This window comes from Cyclopterus lumpus, chromosome 10, assembly GCF_009769545.1.
Source record: "Cyclopterus lumpus isolate fCycLum1 chromosome 10, fCycLum1.pri, whole genome shotgun sequence".
NCBI lineage: Eukaryota > Metazoa > Chordata > Actinopteri > Perciformes > Cyclopteridae > Cyclopterus > Cyclopterus lumpus.
Window position 1 is genome coordinate 19,156,065 of NC_046975.1, and position 25,452 is coordinate 19,181,516.

Here is a 25,452-nt window from a genome sequence, read left to right on the forward strand (position 1 = left end):
GGAGATGAAGAAAAGAGGAAAGGAATTGAGAGAAAGAAAATGGAAATGAGTGTTAGCCAATCTATATTGTCACTGACACTGCTAGATGGTTAGCAATTTCCTCTCCAATAAATCAACCTCTGTCTTTCTCTATCTCGCTCTGACACACACACATACACACACACACACACACAAACCGAGACAAGGTTGTAGATAAGGAGTGACTGTAAATCTGAACCAAAGGCCCATCTTCTATTGCCATTTAATATTCGCTTCCTCCATAGCTTCCACCCACCCTTCCTTAATCTCCATCTCTCTCTGTCCCTCGATTCCTCCTACCTGTCTCCAGCTACTCCTTCCCTTACTCATGTCACTCAAATGTTCTCTTCGGGCCACTTTACATGTATGTATCCTAACACTCTTGTCTTAATCCATCCCTTCCTCCCTCCTTATTATTGTTTATTGCTTCGGTCCTCCCCTCTTTGTCTTCCATTGCCCTCCCTCTATTACCTTTCCTCATTCCTTTCCCTCCTCTCTCTTCACTTCTACTTCTTCTTGCATCCCTCAACTCTGTCCTCCACAAAGTTCCATCTGTTCACATCCAGCTGTTGTTATTTTTTCAAACCCTCATCCTTTTAATTTTAATGTGATTCCTTCAGTCCTCTGTCAGCAATATATAAAACAATGCCATTAAAAACAAGATTCTCAACCTCCTTTTCAGGGGATGAATTGTGTAAATGCATGCATGATGTAATGAATAAATAAATGCAAAACAAATACGTACATCTTCTTCAAGTTAGGCAGCTTCTTAAATGTCCCCGTTGCCTCCAGGACGGCAATCTCATTGTCGTTTAACCGCCTAAAGAGAGAATGATGGAGGAATTTAGTTAGACATTAATTATTTCACGAAAACAAACTGCTTTGAAGTCAATACAGACAAATTCACGTGTGCACACACACAAGATGGAGAGAGAGAGAGCGGATGCAAGTGAGGGGGGATGACCGCATGAAGGTTAAGAGGCCTTTAGTGACCATTGAAGTATGATGTGCCGCAAAACCAGAGGGAGGGGGGGGGGGGGGGGGGGGGGGAGCGAAGAATAATTAAACATACTGGAGGAAAGAGAAGAGGGAAAAGAACAATTAATCTTTTCTATGCGGTCATCAATACCCAGATTGCCCTTAAGCCCAGAGAAAACCGTTGGAGAGATAGGAAGCTCGACATCTGCTTTATTGAGGTAATTTGTACTAAAAGGGTGAAGCAAAAAAAGGATGCTCTTTGTGTATGTGTGTCTGAAAGTGTGTGTGTGAACGAGGCAGAGTGAGAAAAATCAAGGAAAGAAAGTGAAAGTTCAGCTGCAGGGGACACTTTCTAATGAGATTCAGGGGGAGTTTAAAGATTGATCCACCTGGATGAGGCCAAACCGAAATAACATTGCAAAGTCTGTATAGATAAAACAACAAAGAGTACAGATAACACGTTTGCAATCTCTTTACCTTGTGATGTAGTAAAAGTACAAATGTATTGAGTGCAAATAATTCTCCAAAAACGGATTCCTTCATACTCATTGCACACTCACAAGGCCAGAGTCAAGGATTGTTGTGGCCAGTGGGAAGAGAAGAAAGACAGGAAGAAAGTAAAAAATATATAGGCCTTCAGCTCAGTCACAGTCCTGATTTCCCCTGATAAGGCAGGTTACACGGGGCACAACTGGCTGCTTGTGTGTGTGTGTGTGTGTGTGTGTGTGTGTGCGTGTGTGTGTGTGTGTGTGTGTGTGTGTGTGTGTGTGTGCGTGTGTGCGTGTGTGTGGCCTTCAAAAAGCCACTGGTTGGTTGTGTTTTTAAGGAAAAGGCAAGGCAAGAAAAAGAGAGAGGGTGTCAACACTGTCGAAACTCTGATGCGCCCTCTAACCAACCATGAAGGACCGAGGTTATATTTTGGACATGAAGCACCCTGGGAACAGAGGGAGAGAAAAGGAGGGAGGGTTGGAGGATGTGAGAGTTCACAGAGAGAAGGAGAACCAAAGAAATAAAGCGAGAGGGGAATCGGGGTCTAATGGTCTGTGGGATGCTGACATATTAGTTATCCAAAAGTGGCAGCCACTTTTGAAGTCACTATTAAGACAACCGACTCCATATGCAACCGTCCTGCATCTTCTGGTGGTCCCTTATTCTGCAGCTATTCTCCATGAGTACCACAGTGAGAGCCATGGCAGAAGCTTTCCATCCCTCACCTACATTTTAAAGATGAATCAGCCTTATTAGGGAAAAACTTAGCCTCTGGCTGGATTCATAATTCCTGTGTGGAAATATTAGCTTATTATTATTTAAATGGGTCAGGCTGATTTCAGCGGCAGTCGGGTGTGGTTTATTACTTTTTATTACTTTTTAAGTATTTACCATTTAAATCACATTATAGACATGGGATTTCATAACTCTGCAGCTCAATGGAAGTATGAATTATTCTGGCCTCTTAGCACAACTCCTCAGCATAAAACCAGCTTGTTTATTTAATCTATCAGACTCTGAACAAGGATTTTTAACCTTTTTTGCAATCAGGTTACGGTATTCCTGTTGCGTGTTATTTGTTCACCCCTTCCCATTTTTCAGCAGTGAAATGAATGATCCCGGGGACTGTTCAGTATTCTAGTGTGAGACCCTTCTCCAGACACGATGATGGCTCCTTTGGGACTTTAAGGGAGATGGAAAAGACTGTTGAGAGGCATCTGGTCTCGGAGCGTGAAAACGAAAAGCGCACTCAGCGCATGCTCTGGGCCGACATCTGCATTGCATACGCGCATTTGTGTCTCTGCATGCATGCAAGGCGAGACGCTTCCGTTTGTACCCCGTTTGTACCCGTGCATGTTTCAATGTGTGTCTATATGGCTGCGCGTTTTGGTGTTTTGCATGAGCCGGATCAAGTGAAAGACCTCTTGACAGGGTCTGTGGCATGTTAGAGGATGTGTGGTGGCTTATAGTTTCAGGTTAAAGCAGTCGAACACATGGATTTGAATCCGATATTTCATTATGAGTTTGCATACAGTACATGTGTGGGTGAGTGTAAAAAGGAAACGCCAGCGGACTTACAGGTCGGTGGTGTGTTCGGGGATGTGTGGAGGTACACGAGTCAGTTTGAGATTGGAGCAGTCGACCACGGTGCCTTCACAGCGACATTTCTCTGGACACACCAGATCCTGGAAACAATCGCCACTCAGACGACTCCGGTAGTCCTCCTGACCTGCAGAGGAAAGAGGGAGGGAAAGACAGAGAGAGGAAGTGATATAGGTGCAATAGAAAAACAGGATAGACAGGAAGGAGAAAGGAAAGGGAAGGAGGGAAAGCAGGTAAATCAAGTCCACAGAGGAAATAAGATGGAGCGGAGGAAAGAAAGACAGAAAGTTATGATGTTTAAAAAGTTAAAATATTGTTCCATTTACATTTGACCAGAATTAAAGGTGTTCTTCTTTATACCTTATATTCAACAGACAACATATCATCCCAATGCATATACAGCCAATAGGAAAAAAGAAAACATGCATATTTCGATGGACCCATTTTGCTTTCTTCCACTGCCAGCGTGTCACTATCCGTCTCATCTGTTTCTCATCGGAGTTTGTTTGGACAATTCTACTTTTTCAGCTGTCAAACATTATAAAATGTAACTAACCAACCAGTCATTTGCAAGACATGAGTGAACTGTGTCCACCTCGTCTATTTGCAGCACTGCACAGGGCTGATGCAGCGGGGTGCGGTACATGGCTATAAATCAAATTAACAAACAGATATCCATGTGGTTTTATGGAATCGTTTAGTTGATAAATGTGGTTTAACCCCGGATGCTTTTATTTAGCAAGGTGAGCCAGAGACCACTTCTGTTATTTAGATGTAATATGAGCAGATATTTATGACCGCTAGTGCCGGTGGAATAGAGCTGGTTTATATCATGTAGCACTTGTATTTGTGCACCACAAACACACTTTATAGTTCTCACGGTTACCATTACCTCTCTCTCTCTCTCCAACCTTGCAAATATATCTGTTTTATTTCACTTTACCTCGGTTCAGTTTTTTTGCCAATCAACTATGAGACTGCTCTTAATTTGGCTCAGACTACTAGATTCTTGATTCTCCGTCTCCACTCTCTCCTCACACACCCTTTATGGCTCATGTGTTTTCAGCTGCAACACCGTTTTAGAACCAGGACCACCTATTGAGGGGTCATTTGCAGTGAACAACCTTGATTTGGACTCAGTTATTGATTACTGTGCTTCCAGTGATGTCTCACTGTTTGGAGAATTGGCTGGTTAGCTCGTTTCAGTGGCAGACTATTTGATATCCGCGGGCTGCCACACACCTTGTTGGTTGGCAAGTTGACAGAAAGGAAAGAGCAATGAAAGAAAGGGAAGGAAGAGAGCAAATCATTTGGGATGGGAAGGATTATATATATACTTAAGGAAAGAATGAAAAGAATGATGATACCCGTATAACACTTTTTTCCTTAAAGTCCCTCAGTTGGAGCAGAAAAGGGGGAAAGCGGTTTGTACAGAGGGGGTGGGATCAGTCATGCTAGCCCCTGAAGCCCTGCCATCGCTTTGACAGGGGTGACAGGGGTACAGGTGCGGCCAGACCACATTCTGCCAGATGAAAAGCAGGTGGGACGTAGTGTGGGTGTGGTTGTGAACGTGAACTACAGGATCTAGCATGGCGAGGAGCAGAGCCGGCCCTCTAGCCAAAGGCGGCATAGGTGAATAATAAGGGTGCCGTACATCCATAGGGGCGCAACAAATAAAGGAAGAAAAGAACATTCAAAATGTAAGTTTTAACATTATTTACTAATACATTTTTATTACAAATATTTCAAACTATAAAAAAAATTAAAAAAACACAGCATCACAACTATTTAGTCTTTAAAAAGGAACTATTTCATGAGTCGGCTAATATTGCAAGTTATTCAGGTTTTTATCAAAGACTCTGTGTTCCTCTCCCACACAGGGCACATTTCTTCACCATGCATTTACACAAACGAGAATATGAACAAAAATTCTAGACGATTACGTGAGCGAGAGTTCAATCTCAACCCTCTAACTGGCTAGACATTGGAGAGCCTTCGACAGGTGTAGCTCTGTTCTTCATTGAGTCTGACGGAAAGCAAAATATGGTGTCGCAGGACAATAACAAGCATTTGAGACCCTACAATCAATACTTTCCACATAAAACCAACAGGAAGGACAATGTAAAAGGCTGTTGAGAAAGTTGAGCTAAAAATGTATGTTGGAGTTGGAGCATTCATGATGGATATAGGTGTTTATGAAGGTCTTAAATTATTGATATTCATCACTGATTGAAATATGAATTGATGTTAGATAACTTGTCTATGTCCATTTAGTTCTACCACAGTTAGAGCCCTACACAGAAATGCAGACAAACAGTATTCAGCCCTTAAGTTTTCGCTCCAAGGTGTGTGATGGGGCTGGAGAGGCAGGTGGGTGTGTGCTCGGCGGTCCCTGGCGCTTGACGGAACCATGTGATGCCACAGTAGGCGGGGCCACATGGTTAGATCAAGCACAAGAGACAGCTGCACGAACCAATCAGAATGCAGGTCCACACAGGAGGAAGGTGGGGCAACAGAGAGCTGCACCAGCCAGTCAGGGGAGGGTGCAGGGTCCATACAGGAGAGGAGAGACAACAGACAGCTGCAGATCCACACAGGAGTGGGGACGGGACTGCCCACCGGTAGCGAAAAATGTCCACAAGGTCCAGAGCAGAAGAGGAGATGCAAGGAGAGGCATGGGACTGCAGACAGCAAGGGCCAAAGCAAAGAGGACAGCCATAACCGGCTTCAGGAGCATTTGTTACCTTGATTAGCTCCATGGACAAAGCGCTAACATTCAGGACTTACCTTCCATGTCAAATATGTACTTTCAAGTAACTCCAGTGTAAATTCACCCGCGTCAATATCAGGCTGTGTGCAGTGACTCGTTAGGCCATCTCACATAAGTTTGTTTCTAATTATAATATAATAATAATAACTGGGTGGTTTTGCCTAAACCTAGCTTATTATGGAGGACGGAAGTTTAAACGTATATATTATATTGGCACGTCTCTGTATGTGACATGTTGAGGGAGGGAATGTGTTGGACTACTTGATGACACGCCTGCTGTTATAGAAACCACGTTATTGCTCATTGTATAACAAACCCTGACATCAAAGCATGAGAATGCTGCTGCTTATTAAAGACCACCTCTGATACATCTGTTACGTTATAATCTATTCTTAAGATTCAGTGTCAAGTTAAAGTGAACGTTAAGCTACGCTAAGGTCCCCTTCTTTGCTGCCTCGTAAACCAGTGATTTGCTCATAACCACCGTTCTCACCCAATTCAAATAGTCTGTAAAATATCTGCAAGGGGATTTAATTTTTTTCCCACAGTGATCCACACAAAATGCACAATATTTAAGACCTAGAAAACAATGTGAGGAGCGACCGTGAAGAGGTACTGAGGATGTTAAGTGTATACAGTCATACACAGACACACTCATTCGCTCACACAAGTGGGCGATCACAGTCTATGGCCAGTCCCTGCTGGGTTAGTTATTGTGCTGCTGTGGTGTATTTAATTGGTCTGTGCTGTAATTAGTGAAACCCACGGCTCATATCAAAGGGAATAACAGTAATAAAATCCTACCGCAGAGAGACATAGAGATTGTATGCGAATGCTTGTCTGTGTGTGTGTGTGTGTGTGTGTGTGTGTGTGTGTCAGTAAACACGGATACGTTTCTAATTACACACAAACAAACATGCTCTTAAAAACAACGTGTGTTTATTTTACCTGTTACATGATCAACATGAGTCTGTATTGACCTTCAGCGGCGGCTCCCTGCACGTGTGCTTGCTTGTGTGTGTGTGTGTGTGTGTGTGTTCAGTTGTGTCTGCGTGTGAACTCGTCTCCTACCTGTGCACCTGAACTTCTTGCCTTTAACCTGGCTGATGCGCTTGTTAGCCAGCCTTCTGGGGTGGCTGCAGCGTGCTCCACTGGTCTCAATAGGGTTGTCAAACAGGTAGTCCGCCAGCCACTTCAGGTGACAGTCACACATAAAGGGATTCTGGGCCAGATGGCTGAGAGAGAGAGAGAGGAAGGTTTGTCACAGGCCAAAAAAAAGACGAGAACCGCAGAGTTACAGTTGCTGACTGATGCCAAACATTCCTGGCTCAACCAAAACCTGCGTATGATTTTAACAGTCTCGGTTTCAAGCGGCCGAAAACAATGATAACCTTCATTTATTATCCAGAGCAACTTTAGGAAAGAAAGATGTTGAGGTATTGTACACACTGCTTGATTAAAAAGCAATCTAAACACAACAGGGATACATGTGCAGTTGTAAGTATGTTGGCCTCTTTTTCCCATATGTCTATCTGGATTAATCATGTTAAAACATCAATGTAAAACTTTTTACATGCAACTTTTTAACCTTAAACCTTAATCTAGGACGTCGAATGTCACAAAGAATCAAACTGTTCAGTCGTATGGGCAAAATCCTGTAATATTACAGCTAGTTTTTCTCCAACTAACAGTCCAAAACCTTAATTTATTTGATTTCCTGTTATATATTACAAGAATAACAGCAATATGTCACATTTCAAAAGCTGGGACCAGAAAAACATTAAAAACGACGAAGCAATTATGGAAATAGTTGCCCGTTAATTTGAATTGCAGCAGCGGGGTTAATGAAAAGCTCTTGAAAGCTACTTACAGAGTCTTGATGGAGCGCAGAGGGGCGAACAGTCCTTTGCTGATTGTTTGCACTTTGTTGTCGTACAGCGACAGCAGGTTGAGGTTCTGCAGGTCTTGGAAGATGTTGACTCTCAAACAGTTAATTTTGTTGGCATTCAGCAGCCTGAAACACAAGCAAGAGCCCTTTGTTATTTATCTTTTTAACTTTACTTATTTAACTTAATTCCCTGAAAGAGAAACGCAAATGCAGATAATGAGATAGCGTATTTTTTTCCTGAAAAACCACAACATTTCTCCCCTGTCCTCTTCTTCTTCTTCTTCTTCTTCTCCCTATTTCCTGCCCAGTCCCTCCCAACAGCCTCTCCTACCCTCTGCACACAGTTATAATCATATTTTGTCTGGCTGTGACACATAAATCTACAAATTGCGGTTTTATATATTTTCACTTTCTCTTCTGTTGGTTCTGGCTGTGATAACTTGTTTTGATGGGAGAGACAGATGGGAAGGGTAGAAAGGAGATAGAAGAATGGAGATGGGAAGGAGGAACTAATGGAGCGAGACAGTGAAGGGACAAGCGAAAATGTAATTCTGAGTGACAGAGACATACAATTAAGTGAAAGAGGCTGGCAGTGAAAACGGAGGAGAGACAGGGGAATGAGAAATGTGATATAGGGATTAGGTAAATGACAGGAAAAGTTTTTCCCTTTCCTACATCTCTCTCTCCTCCATACCTGCACCTCATTCGCTAATACAGCCAAGTTGACAGCTTTTCGCCTGTACATCTAGCTTTCTTTTTTCCACTTCTTGTCTCGATTTTCTTACCCTGTTATCACACGAGAACCTCTCTTCTTCTATTCTTTGTCCCTCTCACACTCCTCTCTCTTTCTTATTGTGTCTGACAGGTGACGAACTCTGTGCTTGCTGCAGAAGCTCAACTTAATCATCTCAAGTCGTGCTAACGAGCGCCTATACTGGCTCAACCTGCCTATACACACACACGCACACACACAGGCAGACACACACACACACACACACACATGCTGCTCTGCGACATATCCACGCCTCATTAGGCAGCTCCCAGGGGGAACTAATTACTTGAAACTGCACCAGTAAAAGAAAGCAACGCAGACAATATAAACAGCAGACCGGTATCTATACAAAGCAATAAACACATATTTGTCATGGAAGGTTGACATGCTGCTAGACTCCCCAGTCAGAGGTAATATATGATGTGTAATTATTACACTATATGGGAGAATAACAGCATCTGGAAATTTCTGACAAACTGACCACTTTGGTAATTTTTGCCCGTTTCTCTTCTTTCAGCGACGAAATATTAAAAGCCGTGTTCCCTTCCATTGCTGAGAGAGAGAGAGAGAGAGAGAGAGAGAGAGAGAGAGAGAGAGAGAGAGAGATAGCCTAACACCTGCAGGCAGTGTCTTTGTGGGATTGACCGATGATGTAGTGACATGACATGAATATGAAGTCATTCAGCACTATATGTATTCAGCGATTGAAGCGGTCACAAATGCACAGACGCAGTCTTGAATTATCCTATTAAGGGATCACATGAGCGGCTATAAACAAAAATAGAGCATTCGGTGTTTAACATCATCGCCTTGTCATCATCACCGTGACAAGGCGTGAGGGAACTGCTCCTCCAATCAGGGGATACTAAATGTTAACGACGTCACACCAATATAATTTCACTCTGGTTTTCTATAATCTCTTTCCTAATCGTATCTGCATTTACTTTTGTCCACATCCCCCCCCCTCCTGCGCCTGACTATGCACCATGCACCCCAATGATCCACCTTAAGCCCGTAAAAGGTGTTTGTGGGTTAGATTCGCACATCCTCATTCTCTTTGCACCGCTTCCCTTTACGATGGAGAAGCACAGCACACGAGCTGTTTCTGCAGGGTACTGCGGCATTTAGGGGGACCGTATGCCCCGCACGCTGCCCACTGTAGCTGGAACACAAGCCCAACCTCTTTACTGCATGCTGTCCCACTGCTGCAGCTTGAGCCTGTGTGCCCACGAGCAATTATTCACATTAAATACTTTTCTTCTTAGTAGACGCTAAACGTTAAAAGAACTATGAGAGAATACAGTTTTTATTACAGTGCATCAATCTGGTTCAGGCTGATCATTTATGCAATATGGTTATGTGTACACTCACAGGGGGCAGGTTAAGAGCACACAGAGAAGATTCTGCTCTAGTGAAGTATAACTAAGCGTTGCTCTTCCTCGTAAAATTACCATCATACTATGTATTGAGGCATTATATATTGGTGGTGATCGTGGTGATACAGTAATGTACAGTATAGCTGCAACTCTCTGATGCCAATTCAGGGATAATTAAGTACAGTACTAAACACAAATACAGTCTAATCTACTTCACAGTATTGAGCTCCAATGGAAATATTGAGGAAAACTGCAAGATTTATTTTCATATTTCTGAGAGCACTGACACAGGGAGACCACTATACTGTTTTTCACCCACTGAAAGTTATACCACACAGCAGTTATGTTCCTCACCGATATATCACATGCAATTAAAGCCTTTGAATGTGTAGCTTGTCCTTTATTTTTCCAATTTCACATGTTCAATGGTTGCCACTCGGTCCATTTTCTAAAAGAAACTAGCTGTACATTATTTCAGTCGAAAAACCATGACGATACAGTGTTTCCATCCCATGTTTGAGTGTGAAATTCTATTCTTTACTGAATAATGTATTTCATTGTGTTCTGGGGGGCACCACACTAATACACACACGTAACAACAGACACACATATAGTACTTACAGCAGCTGCAGGGAAACTAGTCCATCAAACAATCCCTTGGGCAGCTCTGTGATCTTGTTTCCGTACAACACCCTGCACAGGACAGTCAAAACAACATCATTTAGGTTACAAGGCTGTCCTTACACACTGGAGCTTGTGGGGCATCTTGTGGTATTTTATCCCATTGAAGTGTATTTTTGGGACATTTATATTATAATCTGTGAATTGCTGCAATGAGGAACAGCATAGAGTGAATGAACAGTTGCTACTGTTTTTTTAAATTTCAGGACAATGAGGATTTAGTCAGAATCCCTTCACAGTTGGCCTTAATATGATTTGGGATGTTGGCAATTAAGTGTAATTTAAAGTAATATGATTTCATATTTGTCTCCAACCTATTAGCTGTATAGCAAAGTTCAATGTGGAGTGGTGGTGTTGGCTTTGCAACATACATGTGCATTTTGACAGTGTTTTTTGACTAACCCCTCTTCTATAAAAGCCCACTAATATTGGGTCCTCCTGAAGGCAGAGATGACCCTGAACTGCACGGGATGAAAAAGATGTCCGACAATGCTGTTGGTGTCCAGTGCATCTCTTTTAAACTTATTTATTCTAGAATATACATGTACATGTACAATGGACAGCAAAGTCATTTCAGTCATTTCTCACCAATAATAATAATAATAATAATGCATTTAATTTATATAGTGCTTTTCATAATACTCAAAGACACTTCACATAATTAAAACATCCTAAAAGCTAAAAATAAATAAAGAACACTGTTTGGACCATTTATGTAATTTGATCGTCAAAAACTTAAATTATATTTGGGATGTGCCTCCAATTATAGCTGCAACCCTTTAATTCCCTTTAATTTTATACTTTGCTCTACATCTCGCCTCAGCTGGCCTCTACTGCAAAGGTTGTGCCTCTCAGTGACATGCTTGTTCAACTGACTCGGCTGTGTGTGTGTGTGTGTGTGTGTGTGTGTGTGTGTGTTGTGAGAGTTCACCTTGTCTACCCCGTCTTGTCTGTCTGTCTCATTTTCATGCTCCAGATTGATTCAAATTAAACTGTCCTTCATGTTCTTATCACAATCACCCTTAGACACACACGCACGCACGTACAATTACACGCACACACGAGCAAGTACAAAGACCCACATACAGCGCTTACGCACACTCCGCAGCTCTGTGGTCCGGTTGTCAACAGCGACAGCTAAACATTTTTTATTTCCTAAATGTCTGGAAATGCAATTACTTTCCTGTCTGGAAGTGTGTGTGTGTGTGTGTGTGTCGGCATGTAACCGTGTCATACTTACAGTGAGGTGAGTGAGCGGAGGCCACTGAAAGCATCGTCGGCAATGTCAGAAATCTGGTTCTTACTCAAGTCACTGGGGGGAAGAGAACAAGGGAGAGAGAGAGAGAGAGAGAGAGAGAGAGAGAGAGAGAGAGAGAGAGAGAGAGAAGTGCATTACTGTAATACACAGCGATGGGGTTCATTTTGTGTGAATGTCCTAGAACTGTCTGACAAATGATCATGAGAGAATACATCAGCAGAGGTCAAGGGAAGGGGACATGAGTTAAAAAAAGTAGGAAGAGCTGAATGTGTAAGTAAATGAGGGAGAGAGAGAGAGATAGATAGACAGAGAGAGAGTGATGGACAGAGTGAGGTGAAGAAAGGATGTGACAGGAGACAGAGAGAGAGCGAGAGAGAGAGAGAGAAACTGGAAGCAGTAGCATGTTAAGTGCAGTTCATGTCACTTCCACCGCTGTAAGATATATTATTTAACACTTCTGTGGAGGTTAAAACTCCACCTGTGTGTGTGTGTTTGTGTGTGTGTGTGTGTGTGTGTGTGTGTGTGTGTGTGTGTGTGTGTGTGTGTGTGTGTGTGGGGGGGGGGGGGGGGGGGTTGGATTTAGACAGATTGCACATGTGAAAGAGGGGCTCTTTCCTTTTTGACTGTGGTTCACAGTCCATAAATGTTGTAGACGTCAGTACCTGATTATGCATCTGTTAATTAAAGTTTTATATTCAAACCATTTTCAGCTACTGAGGTAAATTATTTATGAAAATCAAGGTCTTGACAATTTAGATCCTTATTTTGTTCAAGTTGTTGCAGATTCGATTGTTTCAATTCTTGTGTATTTCCATCTTTTCCCGTTTGCGAATGTAATTTTGTCTGACTATTAGTTTCAATTTTAACAAAACATAGCCTTATGTCTGCTGCAGTAAAGATTGGGAATCGTAAAACTGAAGCCCGAGACAAGAGTCTGAACCCTTTAGACTTATTTATTGATTTGTCCAAAGCCTATGACATAGTAGATCCCATCTTGTTCATAACAATTAGGTTGATTAACAGACCTTTGGTTAAAAAATGATCTCAGATTGGACTCAATGTGTCAAGATCAATTGGCTCAGTTTATGCTGGATTTCTGTACTGGGTCTGCTTTATTTTCTGTTCACTTTAATGATTTAGAAATGAATTTGCATGACAAGTGTACTCGTCTTTATGCAGATGCCACTGTTGTAGTTGACCTGAGCAGGACTCAAGTGGTTAAATGAATGAATTAATTCATATAACCACTTGAGAAATAATGCAATTGATGCAAGTACAAGGGTTCTTAATGTGAGTCATGTTCATGCATACCAGTGCATAATTGTATGCTTGCCAACTTGTGTGAATTCACATGCATTTGTGTGAGTGTTTGAGACTTACATCCTCTTGAGCTTCTTGTAGGCAGAAAAGGCTCCTGCTGGGACACTTTTAATCAAGTTCTGCTCCAAGCGACTGAGGAGAGAGAGAGAGAGAGAGAGAGAGAGAGGATGAGGTCAGATGATTTTAAATAATCCCTTCAAATTAATAACAAAAACACTCCTAAATATACTCCTAAAACATACAAAGAGAACATTTTAATACAATTTCAAAATAAGTTTCTTTTCATGAATTTTCTTTCCTTTCGATGTTGATTTTTCAACAAGGACAGAGAGGTCGTTGGTTATTATGGAGTCCTGTTTACCCCACAGTCTGAGTCAAGCACAAGGGCACAGAGAGTTCAAAAGGTGGCTGTTCCAATCAAAATGGACACAATATTTCTGCAGGTTGGTCAGTGCTTTGCAGCAGGGCCCGGTCAAGGTCAGTCAGCGTGAAATGTGGAGTTGGATTTTGCAGCTCAGCAGTAATGGAAGCTGAAATGGGACCAACAGGAGAATGTGAGCAACCAAAACCTGGACTGCTGAGGCACAGTTTGCTCAGGGAGACTCTGGCCAAAGCGTTCAAGAGGAACCGTGATGTATAAATGTGTCCAGTGGCAAAGTATGTCAAGACGCTAACTGGATCCATCACGCTTTCCATCTCAACCACAGAGAAATGCAGGTTTCAGTGCACAATTTACACCTATAGTTAATTGGTTTAACTCTAAACAGCAGCACATTAACAATTATCCATCCATAATTCCTCATATTCTTGAATATTTCATGTATTCCTTTGATGGAGGCACAACACTGTTCTTTAGATGGGTCTTCAACTTCCTCAGGCTAAGTGCCCGAGGGAAGTCATCGCACCTCTTTCTATGGAAGACTCATTACAGCACACTGGTCGTATTCAATCCATTATCATGTGGGGAGCCGTCACAACGAGGCACAGAGCCGCGCTCGGGGGAAATGTACTGTAGTTCAGTTCCTGTTTTCTTCATGGTCTCGGCTGCACATTCATGTCACTCATCTATTCTTTATGTTGTTGCCGCTATGAAATGGAGGAAAAGGAGAGGAGGCAGAGGAAGCGATGTGAATAAAATACGTGGCACAAGATTAGAGAAAATGAAAGGAAGAAAAGAGGAGGACAAAAGAGAAAATCGTATAGAAGTGGAGGGAGAAACTAGGACGACAGTGGAGAAGTCAGAGGGGTGGAGAAGTGTGGACAGGAACAGGGGAGAACAGAGGGAACAATCAAGAGGAGAGGAGGAGGATGCGGTGAGGTCCCAAGGCCAGCCACAGGGTCAGCTGTCAGAATGATAAATGGGAACTAATCCACCCTTCTTCTTCCTCTCCTCCTTCCCTTCAGAACCACCCTGTCCTGATCTTGACATCCACTCTCCACCCTGCTCTTTTCCTTTATTTCTATCTATCTATCTATATCTATATATCTATCTATTTATTATTTTCTTCATTTGCTTTCTAAATGCAGACGCCTCACGCTCCTGGCAAGCGACACCCACAAGGGGGTCAAAATAAATCAAGGATGTACAGATATTGACGGAGACAATCTGCACAACCAACAAGTCACAAATTATATCTGGGGGCTTTAAAACAAGGTTGAGCCAAAGACACTTAGAGGCTCAATATCAAAGGGGAGACACTTTAAGAGGCAATATGAAAAATCTATAAGGTGAGGCGGTGATTGAACGGCAACTGAAACAGGAGATGGGTTTGGCAGGTGAGCATTTTCACAATGAGCTGAGTGCGCCTCACACACACACACACACACACACACACACACGCAAACACACACACACACACACACACACGCACACACACCGTGAATGTCCGATTGAAGTGAAACGCCTTGAGACAAACCTGTTTTGCTAAATTGCTTTATGAATATGTTTGACTTGGAGGAACAGATTACCACACAAACACACACTTGCATGCTGCATAGATGCACACACACACATTTGGCAGTGATCCGTGCCACCAGCATTCAGATGACTTTGTTCCATTTGTAGGATTGACAATACATCATTCTATTATGCTCTTTTGTTTCTGGCTGCCGCAACGGCATTTATTAATGGATCAAATACTAATACTGTGCGTGTGTGTGTGTGTGTGTGTGTGTGTGTGTGTGTTTGACCCTCCGAGATTGTGTGTGTGTTTACCTGTAATCTTTGCCCAAGTACATACTTTGTTTGCGCATACAAAACTGGTGTGTCTGCATATATGCGAGTGCATTGGTGTGTATGTGGGTGTGAATCTATTAATTATGCTGGCGAGGTATAAAGGCATTGGCTTAGCGTTGCGGGGGAGAAATTGCTCCCTTACTCAGAGAGCAATCAACCAGCTGTCCTCTGTGCAAACAAACAGGCTACGACGATCAATACGGATATCAAACACGTCCCACTGTGGTGGGGGCGAGGGGGGGCGGCAAGCGGCTGAAAAATGTGTGTGTGTGTGTGTGTGTGTGTCTGTGTTTGGATGAAGTTGACTTTCTATTGGAACTGTGATTTTGAAGGTTTCTATATTTAATCTTACAAATAGTGTCTGGAATCAAATCTCCCTAACGTGTGCATATAACCAGTACAGTATAACAGCTAAAGATGTTGTGTTCAATATATTGAAATATAGAGTAGAAGGCACATTTCACGTGTCATATCACGTGATATTGTTTCACAGAAGCAAATAACGTACAGTGCAGAGAATTGGGTAAATAGTGTGAATGTGGCCAGAATGCAGTTTTAAATAAGGAAATCATATGATAAAAATACTGATATGTGGATAAGTGTGAAAAGACCGTAGTGATGTTTTGTGAAATATAAAAAATTTAAAGAACGACACCATAAATGAATATGTAAAATGTGCTCCCAGGTGAACAAAGTCAGTCGATATTACACCTGCCACACGTAGCATTGAGGTCAAAATAAAGCAGCCTTACATCTCCACGATGCCTTCGGGGAGGTTGGCTGGTATTTCAGTGAGGCCTTTACGACGACAGTCCACGATGTTGTTGTTGCAGCTGCAGCTGGGTGGACACACGGCGACCTGAGGAGTGCAAGTCCTCAACTCTGTCTGTGCTGGACCTGCAGACATAATATACAGATGTTATATATGATTAGCATATATAGAGAGAGAGATATAGCAGAGATACACTTTAAATTGTTTGAAGATGAAATAGCTTTTGCTGGTTTACTGCCAAATATGGAGGAGAAAATGAGATTCCTTCATGCCTGCAGCTCCAGTTATTACTCCTGGTATCATTTTGGCACATTTGTTTTTAGCTTCTGTTTTATTCTTAATTCTTTATGGTCTTTCTGTATATTTTATCCAGTTTCTCTCAGTGAGATGAGAGTTGGCTTCAGGGTAGTTTCAGAAGCATTTGCGTCCTGCCAGGAATAAATTCTCTGTGGAGGAAGCACGACATTTTTTGGTCGGAAACGGGCAGAAATTGTAATATTAACTGAATATCAGCAGTAAATATCTTCTGGCCACAGTATGTAAACAAAAAAATATTGCTTGATATGAGGATGGAAGGGTAAGGACATGGGGAGAGAGAAAGAAGCGTGAAATAGTAAAGGGGAATACAATAGAGAGCGAAAGGCAGGGGTTTATTGACTTAAAAGAGATGGGAATGGAGAGAAGAGGAGGTCTGCTGTTCTTGTATGTAGGGAGAACAGACTAAAGGCTAAAGGCTAATAAAGAGAGCACAGCCTGAACGTCTATTAAACAGGAGCTGAATCAGAGACCTATAAACAGTGTCTATCTGCAGCTGATAACAATAGTGCTTTATACTGTCCTTTTCGCTGATTGCACCCTCTACACGGTGTAATTATGTCAGTGCTATAAACTCAATGCTGAGCTGTCTGTAGATGATAACAATGTTGCCTCTAATAATGACCTGGATCTTACACTCCATGTATTTGTAGACCTCTACGGCAAACAGTGTATACAGTCAACAGCACTAAATGCCATCGGGATATTCCACTTGAATCCACTCTGTTTTGTTCCAGAGTCAATTTAAAGTGTTGGGTGACTCTTGGAGAAAGAGTCCCGTCATCACTTTGCATGCCACAATAAGCACCAGGAAGGTGCTTCAGAGTGTCTTTCAGCCACGCTCGTTGATATTTCAATGGATTATCGTATGGATGTGGGTTGATGTTGAACTCACCATTGCAGACAAAATCCTTCTTCTGCACATCCGGGACATTGAGGCCTCTCATGTGGGCGGGGGCCATGCACTGGGTGAAGGGAGCCAAGCCCCGTCGGGCTCTGAGCCAATCAGAGAGCCAGGACAGGTGACAGTCGCAGTGGAGGTTGTTGGAGTGCAGACGCCTGAGACAGATAGAGGAATAGATGAGTGAGGGAAATGAACTCAATGAATTCTTTACTATCCGATCTGAAGAGTTGCACTTCTTAGAAGCCAAAACCTCTCAAAAAGTATGTGAAGCACATCAGCTCAGTAAGAGCAGATGTGTTTGAGTCGGCATTCAAATAGGCTTACATCCTTGGCCAGGATCATGAAGCTGTTTCCTCAGTGAAACACACACACACACACACACACACACACACACACACACACACACACGCACACACACACACACACACAAACAAACAGAGGAATATCCTCAACTCTCATTTCCCCAAGGTCTGTGACAATAAATCCCTTTAGAGGGAGGACTCATACGGCTAAATCACAATCTATTCAGAAAGACAGAGCCAAACAGACCGAGAGGAGAGACAGAGACAAAGGTGGGAAAGAATAAGAATATCATTCTGGACAAAGAGACTGAAGGAAAGATTCAGGTATGAACAGAGTGGACACAAAGGATGAAAATGAACATAGAAAAGAGGAACATAATATGAAAAGCAACCAATAGGAGAAAAAAATAGAGCAAATAAATAAAAAGGAGAAAGGTCTTGATTTCATAGTGGCTAGCTAAGAGAGACAGGAAATGATTATATTGAGGTGTCTTAGATTCCTGGGCCTCTCGACCCCCACATGAACATATTTTAAAGGGTCAGTACACCAAAATTACAAAAATCCACATGTTATCTCACATGCCTCTGGTGTTATGTATCCATATTGTAATTTTTTTTTTCATTTTTAGTTTGCCTCCTCCAGAGATGAACATAATTTAGTTTGAGGTGGCTAAGCCATTGCACACTCGAAGAACTCGACGGCAACCATGATACTATTAGCTGTTTCACGTTTCACTTGTAGCATTAATAAAATGGTACAACTCAATGTAGAAAGTATCAGGAGACGTTTCACGGAGTTAAGACTCTCTACAGGCTTCACTGGCAGGATTTGACACATTAAAAAAAAGAAAAGAAAGAGAGAGATGAGGAGAATGAGGGTGGATGAACAGTAGTGTCTTGTCAGCGTATTATGTGCCAGCCGGGATATCTAGCCTTTCAGAAGACAGGCCTCCCTTTGTAATAAAGCAGAGGACAAATCCTGTTATGGAACAGAGATGGGCTCATTGATGCTACCAGCGGGGGCAGTGGGTTTTAATACCGCTCTCCCATTATAAATCCAGTTTATAGTCAAACCCCCGCGTGGAGATAGCCACGTCCCGGCCCACCCCCGGCTCAGCCTTAATTACTGACAAGTAGGATTAAAACACAGGGGAGAATGGGAAGAGGCAGGGGGTCTGGAGAAAGTGCTGTGCGTGTGTGTGTGTGAGTGTGTGGACTAGCTGCAAGTCAGTGATAGCATGTATTGGGCTTGTTTGTGTATAAGGACATTGTATCTGGTGTTTCTGTAAATGTGTGTGTGCCTGTGTGTGTGTGTGTGTGTGTGTACGTGTGTGTGGACTAGCTGCAAGTCAGTGATAGCATGTGTTGGGCTTGTTTGTGTATAAGGACATTGTATCTGGTGTTTCTGTAAATGTGTGTGTGTGTGTGTGTGTGTGTGTGTGTGTGTCACACACACAGAAAGGGGAGGAAGAGGAAGACAGAGAGGTAGATAAATGGATAGAAAGAGAATCAGATAAAATAATAAAATGAACTGAATGTATGTAAAAGCAATCACATATTAAAGTGGCTGGACACATACACACACACACGTACACACACTTACACAAACAGACACACACTTCTCGTACTTCCCTGCTAATCAAATCAGGGACATCTCAAAACAATTGATTGAATGAGTCGTTCTTATAAAAGCTGCAAATTGAACACTGAGATCTGAGGGCGGCGGACACAAGATGTAAAACTGAGGAGGCAGCAAAAAGGAGGAAGAAGGCGAGGATGAAGAGCTTGACAGAAGGGACAAAGATTAGGGGGACCGACTGATGTGTAAAAGAGATGGGGAAGAGGAGAGGAGGACAAACATGAAGAGGAGAAAGAAAAGGAGGAGGAGGAGGAGGATGAGAAAAGTAACCACACAAGAGGATAGGAGGAAACAGAGGGAGTCATGTGAAGAAATAGAAAAAGGAAGCAACAAAAGGAGATGATGGTAGGAGGAAGGAGAACACAAAAGGGAAGTGAGTGATGGATATCAGAAAATGAAAGAGAGGAAAGAGTGGTATGATGGGGAAAACATAATTCATAATAGGAGAGGCTCAAAAGAGAAGAAATATTGGAGTAAGAGAAGAAGAAGTGAAAAATAAGGAAGAAAAAATGAGAGGAAAAGGTCAAATGGGATGCACACATAACGCAAGGACGAGGAGAGACAAAAGGAAGAGGATGAACGAGGGAATCAGAGGTGGCACTCACTCAGTTTTGACAGAAAACAGAGGCACACAAGGGCTTGTGATTAAAAGATACTGGATATTGGTAACTGTACGCAATTTGCTGGCAACTGCGTCGCCGCGCTGCTGCCAGAATCCAATTTTCAAAGGCTGATTTTGAGCCGTATTGCTACTCAAGTTGCAGCAGTATGCAGGAAATATAGAAACATTGCCACGTGATTGGCTGTTGGGGGAACATGCCGTTCAAAAGTTGAACGGGGAAAATGGTCGTAAAAGACTAATGGACTTCTGCGATTGTTATCCTGCTTGTATTTAGAAATCCCCATTTTTGAAGTAGGGTTCGAGTGACCACGCAAGGGCCTATTAAAAATGATGATTTGGGGAGGAAATCCCATTCTCTGCATGCTGGTTTGGCAGAATTCAACACCAGTGTGGCCAGCAGGAATGCAACCAATGGTCTGCCTCTCACACAGTCCCACAGGATTATGGGTAGTCCCCCTTGAGATGTCGTGCCATTGCCTTGGCAACTCTCTCCCTCACCCAACTAAATACAGAAACAAAGGACAAATTAAACCCCCCTTGTTATCAATGAGAAAGGATGACTTGGCCTGGGGTTCATGTTGAATCCTGACTGTGTGTGTTTCTCGGTGTCTGTGTTCACGTCAGTAACATCAGTGTAGGAGGTTTCTCCTAATTAATCAAAGATGATTGAACTATAGAGCCTAAACAAGTCTTTCTTGTGGCATTAATGAGATTACCAGTATGTTAGTGTGTTTGTCACTGTGTGTGTGTGTGTGTGTGTGTGTGTGTGTGTGTGTGTGTGTGTGTGTGTGTCTCCATGTGTCTGTGGCTTCATGTGTGTGTGTGTGTGTCTGTACTTCATGGCCACATAATTATTCACAGTCATGAAACAATGGAAGAGCTGGTCTCTTATTATGGCATGATGATCGCACACAGACACTGCTGCCATGCTGCGTATGTGTGTGTGTGTGAGTGTGTGTGTGTGGTGTTTGTGCATAAGAGTGGTTTGTGTAGTTTTGTGTGCGCAGTGAACGTACTCAGTCTGCATGAAAGTAGGCACTGATGCATCTCTGTGCATGTGTGCAAGTGTTAATGTGCAACCACAGAGTGCATGTGTGAGAGCATCTGTGGTATATGTTAGCAGTTTGTGTGTGTGTGTGTGTGTGTGTGTGTGTGTGTGTGTGTGTGTTATACTCACAGTGTCCGCAGCTTGGGCATGTGGTTGAAGCTGGACAGCGGGATGAGGGTGATGTTGTTGTTGTTGAGGGTGCTGGATGGAGAAACAGAGAGAAAAGAGAAAAGCAGATTGTTAGAAAAATAAGACCCTGTTGCCACTTTTTGGTCTGGCGGTTTAAACTCTGACGCAAGTAAAATTAAATTCTATCCGGAACGCAGGTTCGAGTTCTCGTCACCTTATCCCTGACCCCTCGAATCGCCAAGTTTTGGGGATTTTTGTTTTAAAGTCATACTCGAATAAGTAAGTTTACAAGAACTCCGTGTCCACGGCGGTGGTTTACCCCAACGAGATCCTGAGGTGGCTAACAGAAGAGCAAAGAATCTGAGACATTTCCTGTTACAGCAAAAACATGTTTTTAAGGCTTTTCTATCATTATTATAATACTGGACAGTTTTATCCACCACTTTAGGTTCTGGAAAACGATTTAGATTAAACACTTTTAAAATTAATCATAGGACAATACTAACTATCCATATTAAACCCATGATAACGGACCAAGATATGCTTTGTTTTAAGGGGACACAACTCAAAAAAGGTGGAAACTACTGATCTCCTAGTTTTCAAAAAATATATATTTATGTTCTTTTAAATGTTATAAATCACAGTTCAATCCTCAAATAACTGTTAAACCAAACTAAATGGATAGAGCACAAATACATTTCGGTAGTTGAAAGCTCTACATGAGGACTTTTTAATGGTAGAATTACATTTTTAAGTTCACTCGTGGATGTAATAAAGAATCTAGTTTAGTAATTTAATTTAACTGAAGGGCATTTAGAATTGTCTGAACTACATTAAGAACATACATTATTGTACTCTTCCTTGTTAAGGCGAGGCACACCAGGCCAAACATTTGAGATTTGGGCTATTTTGCTTCCATGACTTCAGAAAGAAAACAGCCAAAATAAACTTTTAGATGTTTATGTTTGTCTATTTGCATGCAGAGATTTCTCCTAAATTCATCAAAGGTAAGCATTAGAAAATGTGCATAATTTGCACAATTACAGATTAAAAAAATTGAAAAAAGTAATGGAAAAGATAATTGACTTAATGTCAGAAAGTTTCATAGTGAAGTCTATGTGTAAAATTGTAAACCCTATTCATCTGTAGTGTCGATACAACAATACTCAAAATGATTTTCTTCTCAGACTCTTGTCCGTCTTGAATCCCGTCTATTTTCTGAAGGTTTTTACAGAGCTCCAACTAATCTGATCTCCATTAGTTTATTCTACAATATTCCACCTTTCAAAGTAAAGCTGTTCTTTATCTGACTCCGGGGTCTCAGAGTTGAAGGCGTGTACTGAACATGCTGTAGAGCTTGTAAAACTCACTGAGACACATTTTATATTCTCGGTTGAATGATTTAAATTGAACTCCTACAAACGTACTATTTCAAACATCATAATAACGGCAAAACACTGCATTTGCGAATTCTGACCTTCTGTTCAGGGGTTCCGCTTTTGTGCCAAGTGACCGCACAGAGTTTTAACTCATTATTTATTGATACGCTCACACACACACACACACACACACACACACACACACACACACACACACACACACACACACACACACACACACACACACACACACACACACACACACACACACACACACACACACACACACACACACACACACACACACACACACACACACACACACACACACACACACACACACACACACACACACACACACACCCCCCTTGATCTGTGCTTCTTCCACCTCTAACTCTCTGACTATTAGCTCGCTCATAAACTACACTCGGCCTCATATGTAGTATCGACCCGAAGGGGAATGAAAAACAAGGCTGACTGTCATTACCACCAAACACAAACACACACAAGCAATCCCACTCCGCGTGTGGAAGAAACACAACACCTATCGATTCTCCGTGATTTCACATGGACAGAAATGGAGACAGAAATCCGAGCAGTGAGAAGAAATGCAGAGGAGACAGATCCTCCATCAAAGCCTTCCACGGGGGTGGGGTGTGGGGTAGGATATTGCTTCCATCAAGACTGAAGCAGTGCAGTCCGCATGGAGACATGCAATGCAGCACAACACGAGGCCGGACAAAGACATACAACGTACATTATGTGGTCATATGGCAGTGAATACTGTGGGAAAAACAGAACAAAAACTTCACTTGTTATCCTTAAATCTACTGCAGGCGTACCTCGTGACGTTGGATGTTGGGTTTTTTTTAGGAGCAGATTAGTTTGGTTGTCTTGAATTTGTATTTCTTAAATAAAAAATGAAAACATTAAAATATATATATATAAAAAGAAAATAACTTGTGGTGCAGATTACATTTTTTAAATCCATTTCAGACAGATTTTTCTATTATTGTTTTATTTTATAATCAAACTAAATGAATACACTTGATTGATTTAGGCAGAAACACAGTTTTGCATTGAATTGTTTAAATGGCTTGAACTCAAGATTGAAATTGAGAGTAAATGAGAGCTCCTTGTGACATCGGACATCCAGGGATCTCTTAAACGTATACTCCAGTCTAACTTTTCTGCTGGCTTGTGGGAGCCAGCATCACCACGAGACAGCAAAACCATTTGCTTTTGTTTTTTGCCCAAGTTCCATGGATCATTAATTTCACTGGATAGAAAATAGGGCTAGTTTACTATACATATCACCCGAAACCTCTCAAACAGTCTTCAGGACGAAGAAAGACTGAGCGGCCATTTTTCACAACGGAAAACCCATTCATTTTTCACGTTTGACAATGTGTTTTTACTGCGTTCAGACAAGGACAAGGTCGGCTTTCTCTCTGAAAAATGGCACAAATTCATACATTTTTTTTGTACAGCATCTGCAATATGTTTGTGCCTAAACACACAGCGTGACCACGGTGAAGGTTTGGATTTCGCCGACAAACATCATGGAAGGTCTGTTTTACGCACTGTCGTCCCAACTGTTAAAATACGGCTCATTACCGGGGGCTTGCTGTGTTTTCACTAACACCCACTCAGCCTTAAAATAGACTGTTTTTGCTTCACTCTGTTGATGTTACTACTTTTCTTTCTCTTTAATTCTCTCTCCTTCCAAATCTCTTTCTACATTTCCCTCCCTGCCAGTGTAGCCTCAGTGGCCTTGGTGGATGGATAAAGTTTCACATTCACTCTCTCTCTCTCTCTCTCACACACACACACACACACTCACACAATCACATACACACATTAGAAGTGCTGCTATGGTCAGCCCTGTTAGGGGTGATTACACCCAGAATATATAATTTAATTGTGAAATAACAATAATTTCCCACTGCAATTTCGCCGTCAGTTGTTCCCCTGCTCACTCTGTCCAGCCCTGGTCCACATCTCTCTGCCTTAATAAAGCAGACTGACTTAAGCCAAGATAAACAACGAAAACATCATTTAGATGAAACTTGTTTTATATTCGGGCTGTTTTTTTTCCAGCTTATTTTACACTACTTCAGGCCAAGGCTGCACTTGGATTTTTAAGTGGTTCATAAAACAAATATGTGCATTTCTTTTTCGACAAAGACAGAAATTGCCGCAAAAGGTCCAAACGCTGAATATTGCAAGGTATATATATATATATATATGTAGTATATGTTCACATTACGAGCAACAGAGCAGGCGTTGCCAGCTGCATTGACACCGACTCGCCGTCGACGCGTTGCTCAAGCGCTTGTTGACGTAGCTGGAACTAAACAGCACCGGGGACTGGCTCACGGCATTTCTTTAGATCGGACTGAAACCGATGTGATTGGTTGACGCTTCGCCGCGTCATTGGAGTGGGAAAACAAGTGGAGACCAGCTCCACTTCGTAGTGTACACTTTACTAAACAAGTGAAATTATCTTACCGAACCACTTCAAAGTGTGCCTCCCTTTTGTGCAATTAATAACTAAACTGAGTGATTTACACCAAGGGGAAAAGCCAGAATACGGTGCACCTGTTTGATTTCCTATGGTTCTGCAGTGAAAAGCATCTGACTGGTCGGGATGGGGCCGTTCCACTGGTTTTGCACTCCACCTTCACGTCTGTGTTAACTTCATAATCCTGCAGCCATGACGGATCCCAACACACCATACTGCACTTCCACCACAAAATCACACAGTGCAAACCGGAACATTGGCTGTGTTGCCGTCACGGCCCCATTTGCAAATGTTTCCCAACCGATGATTTTGCGTATGGTTGGGAAATGACTTTCCAAAGGGACCTTATGCTTCGAGGAAGACAGCTTTATGTTGCTCTTCTGTTTTATGGCTTATTTTGCTTCATATTCTGAAGTTGTATGGAGGCACA

General features: G+C 42.2%; 1 protein-coding gene across 1 annotated transcript in view; it reads right to left on the bottom strand.

Moving 5' to 3' along the window:
* The window catches only part of slit3 (slit homolog 3 (Drosophila)), a 220,022-nt gene that overhangs the window by 42,627 nt on the left and 151,943 nt on the right, over window positions 1-25,452 (bottom strand). The window contains 10 exon segments of the mRNA XM_034543991.1: window positions 764-838; window positions 3,064-3,214; window positions 6,929-7,092; window positions 7,728-7,871; window positions 10,515-10,586; window positions 11,815-11,886; window positions 13,213-13,284; window positions 16,141-16,285; window positions 17,371-17,534; window positions 21,120-21,191. Coding sequence (XP_034399882.1) covers window positions 764-838; window positions 3,064-3,214; window positions 6,929-7,092; window positions 7,728-7,871; window positions 10,515-10,586; window positions 11,815-11,886; window positions 13,213-13,284; window positions 16,141-16,285; window positions 17,371-17,534; window positions 21,120-21,191 — 1,131 coding nt within the window.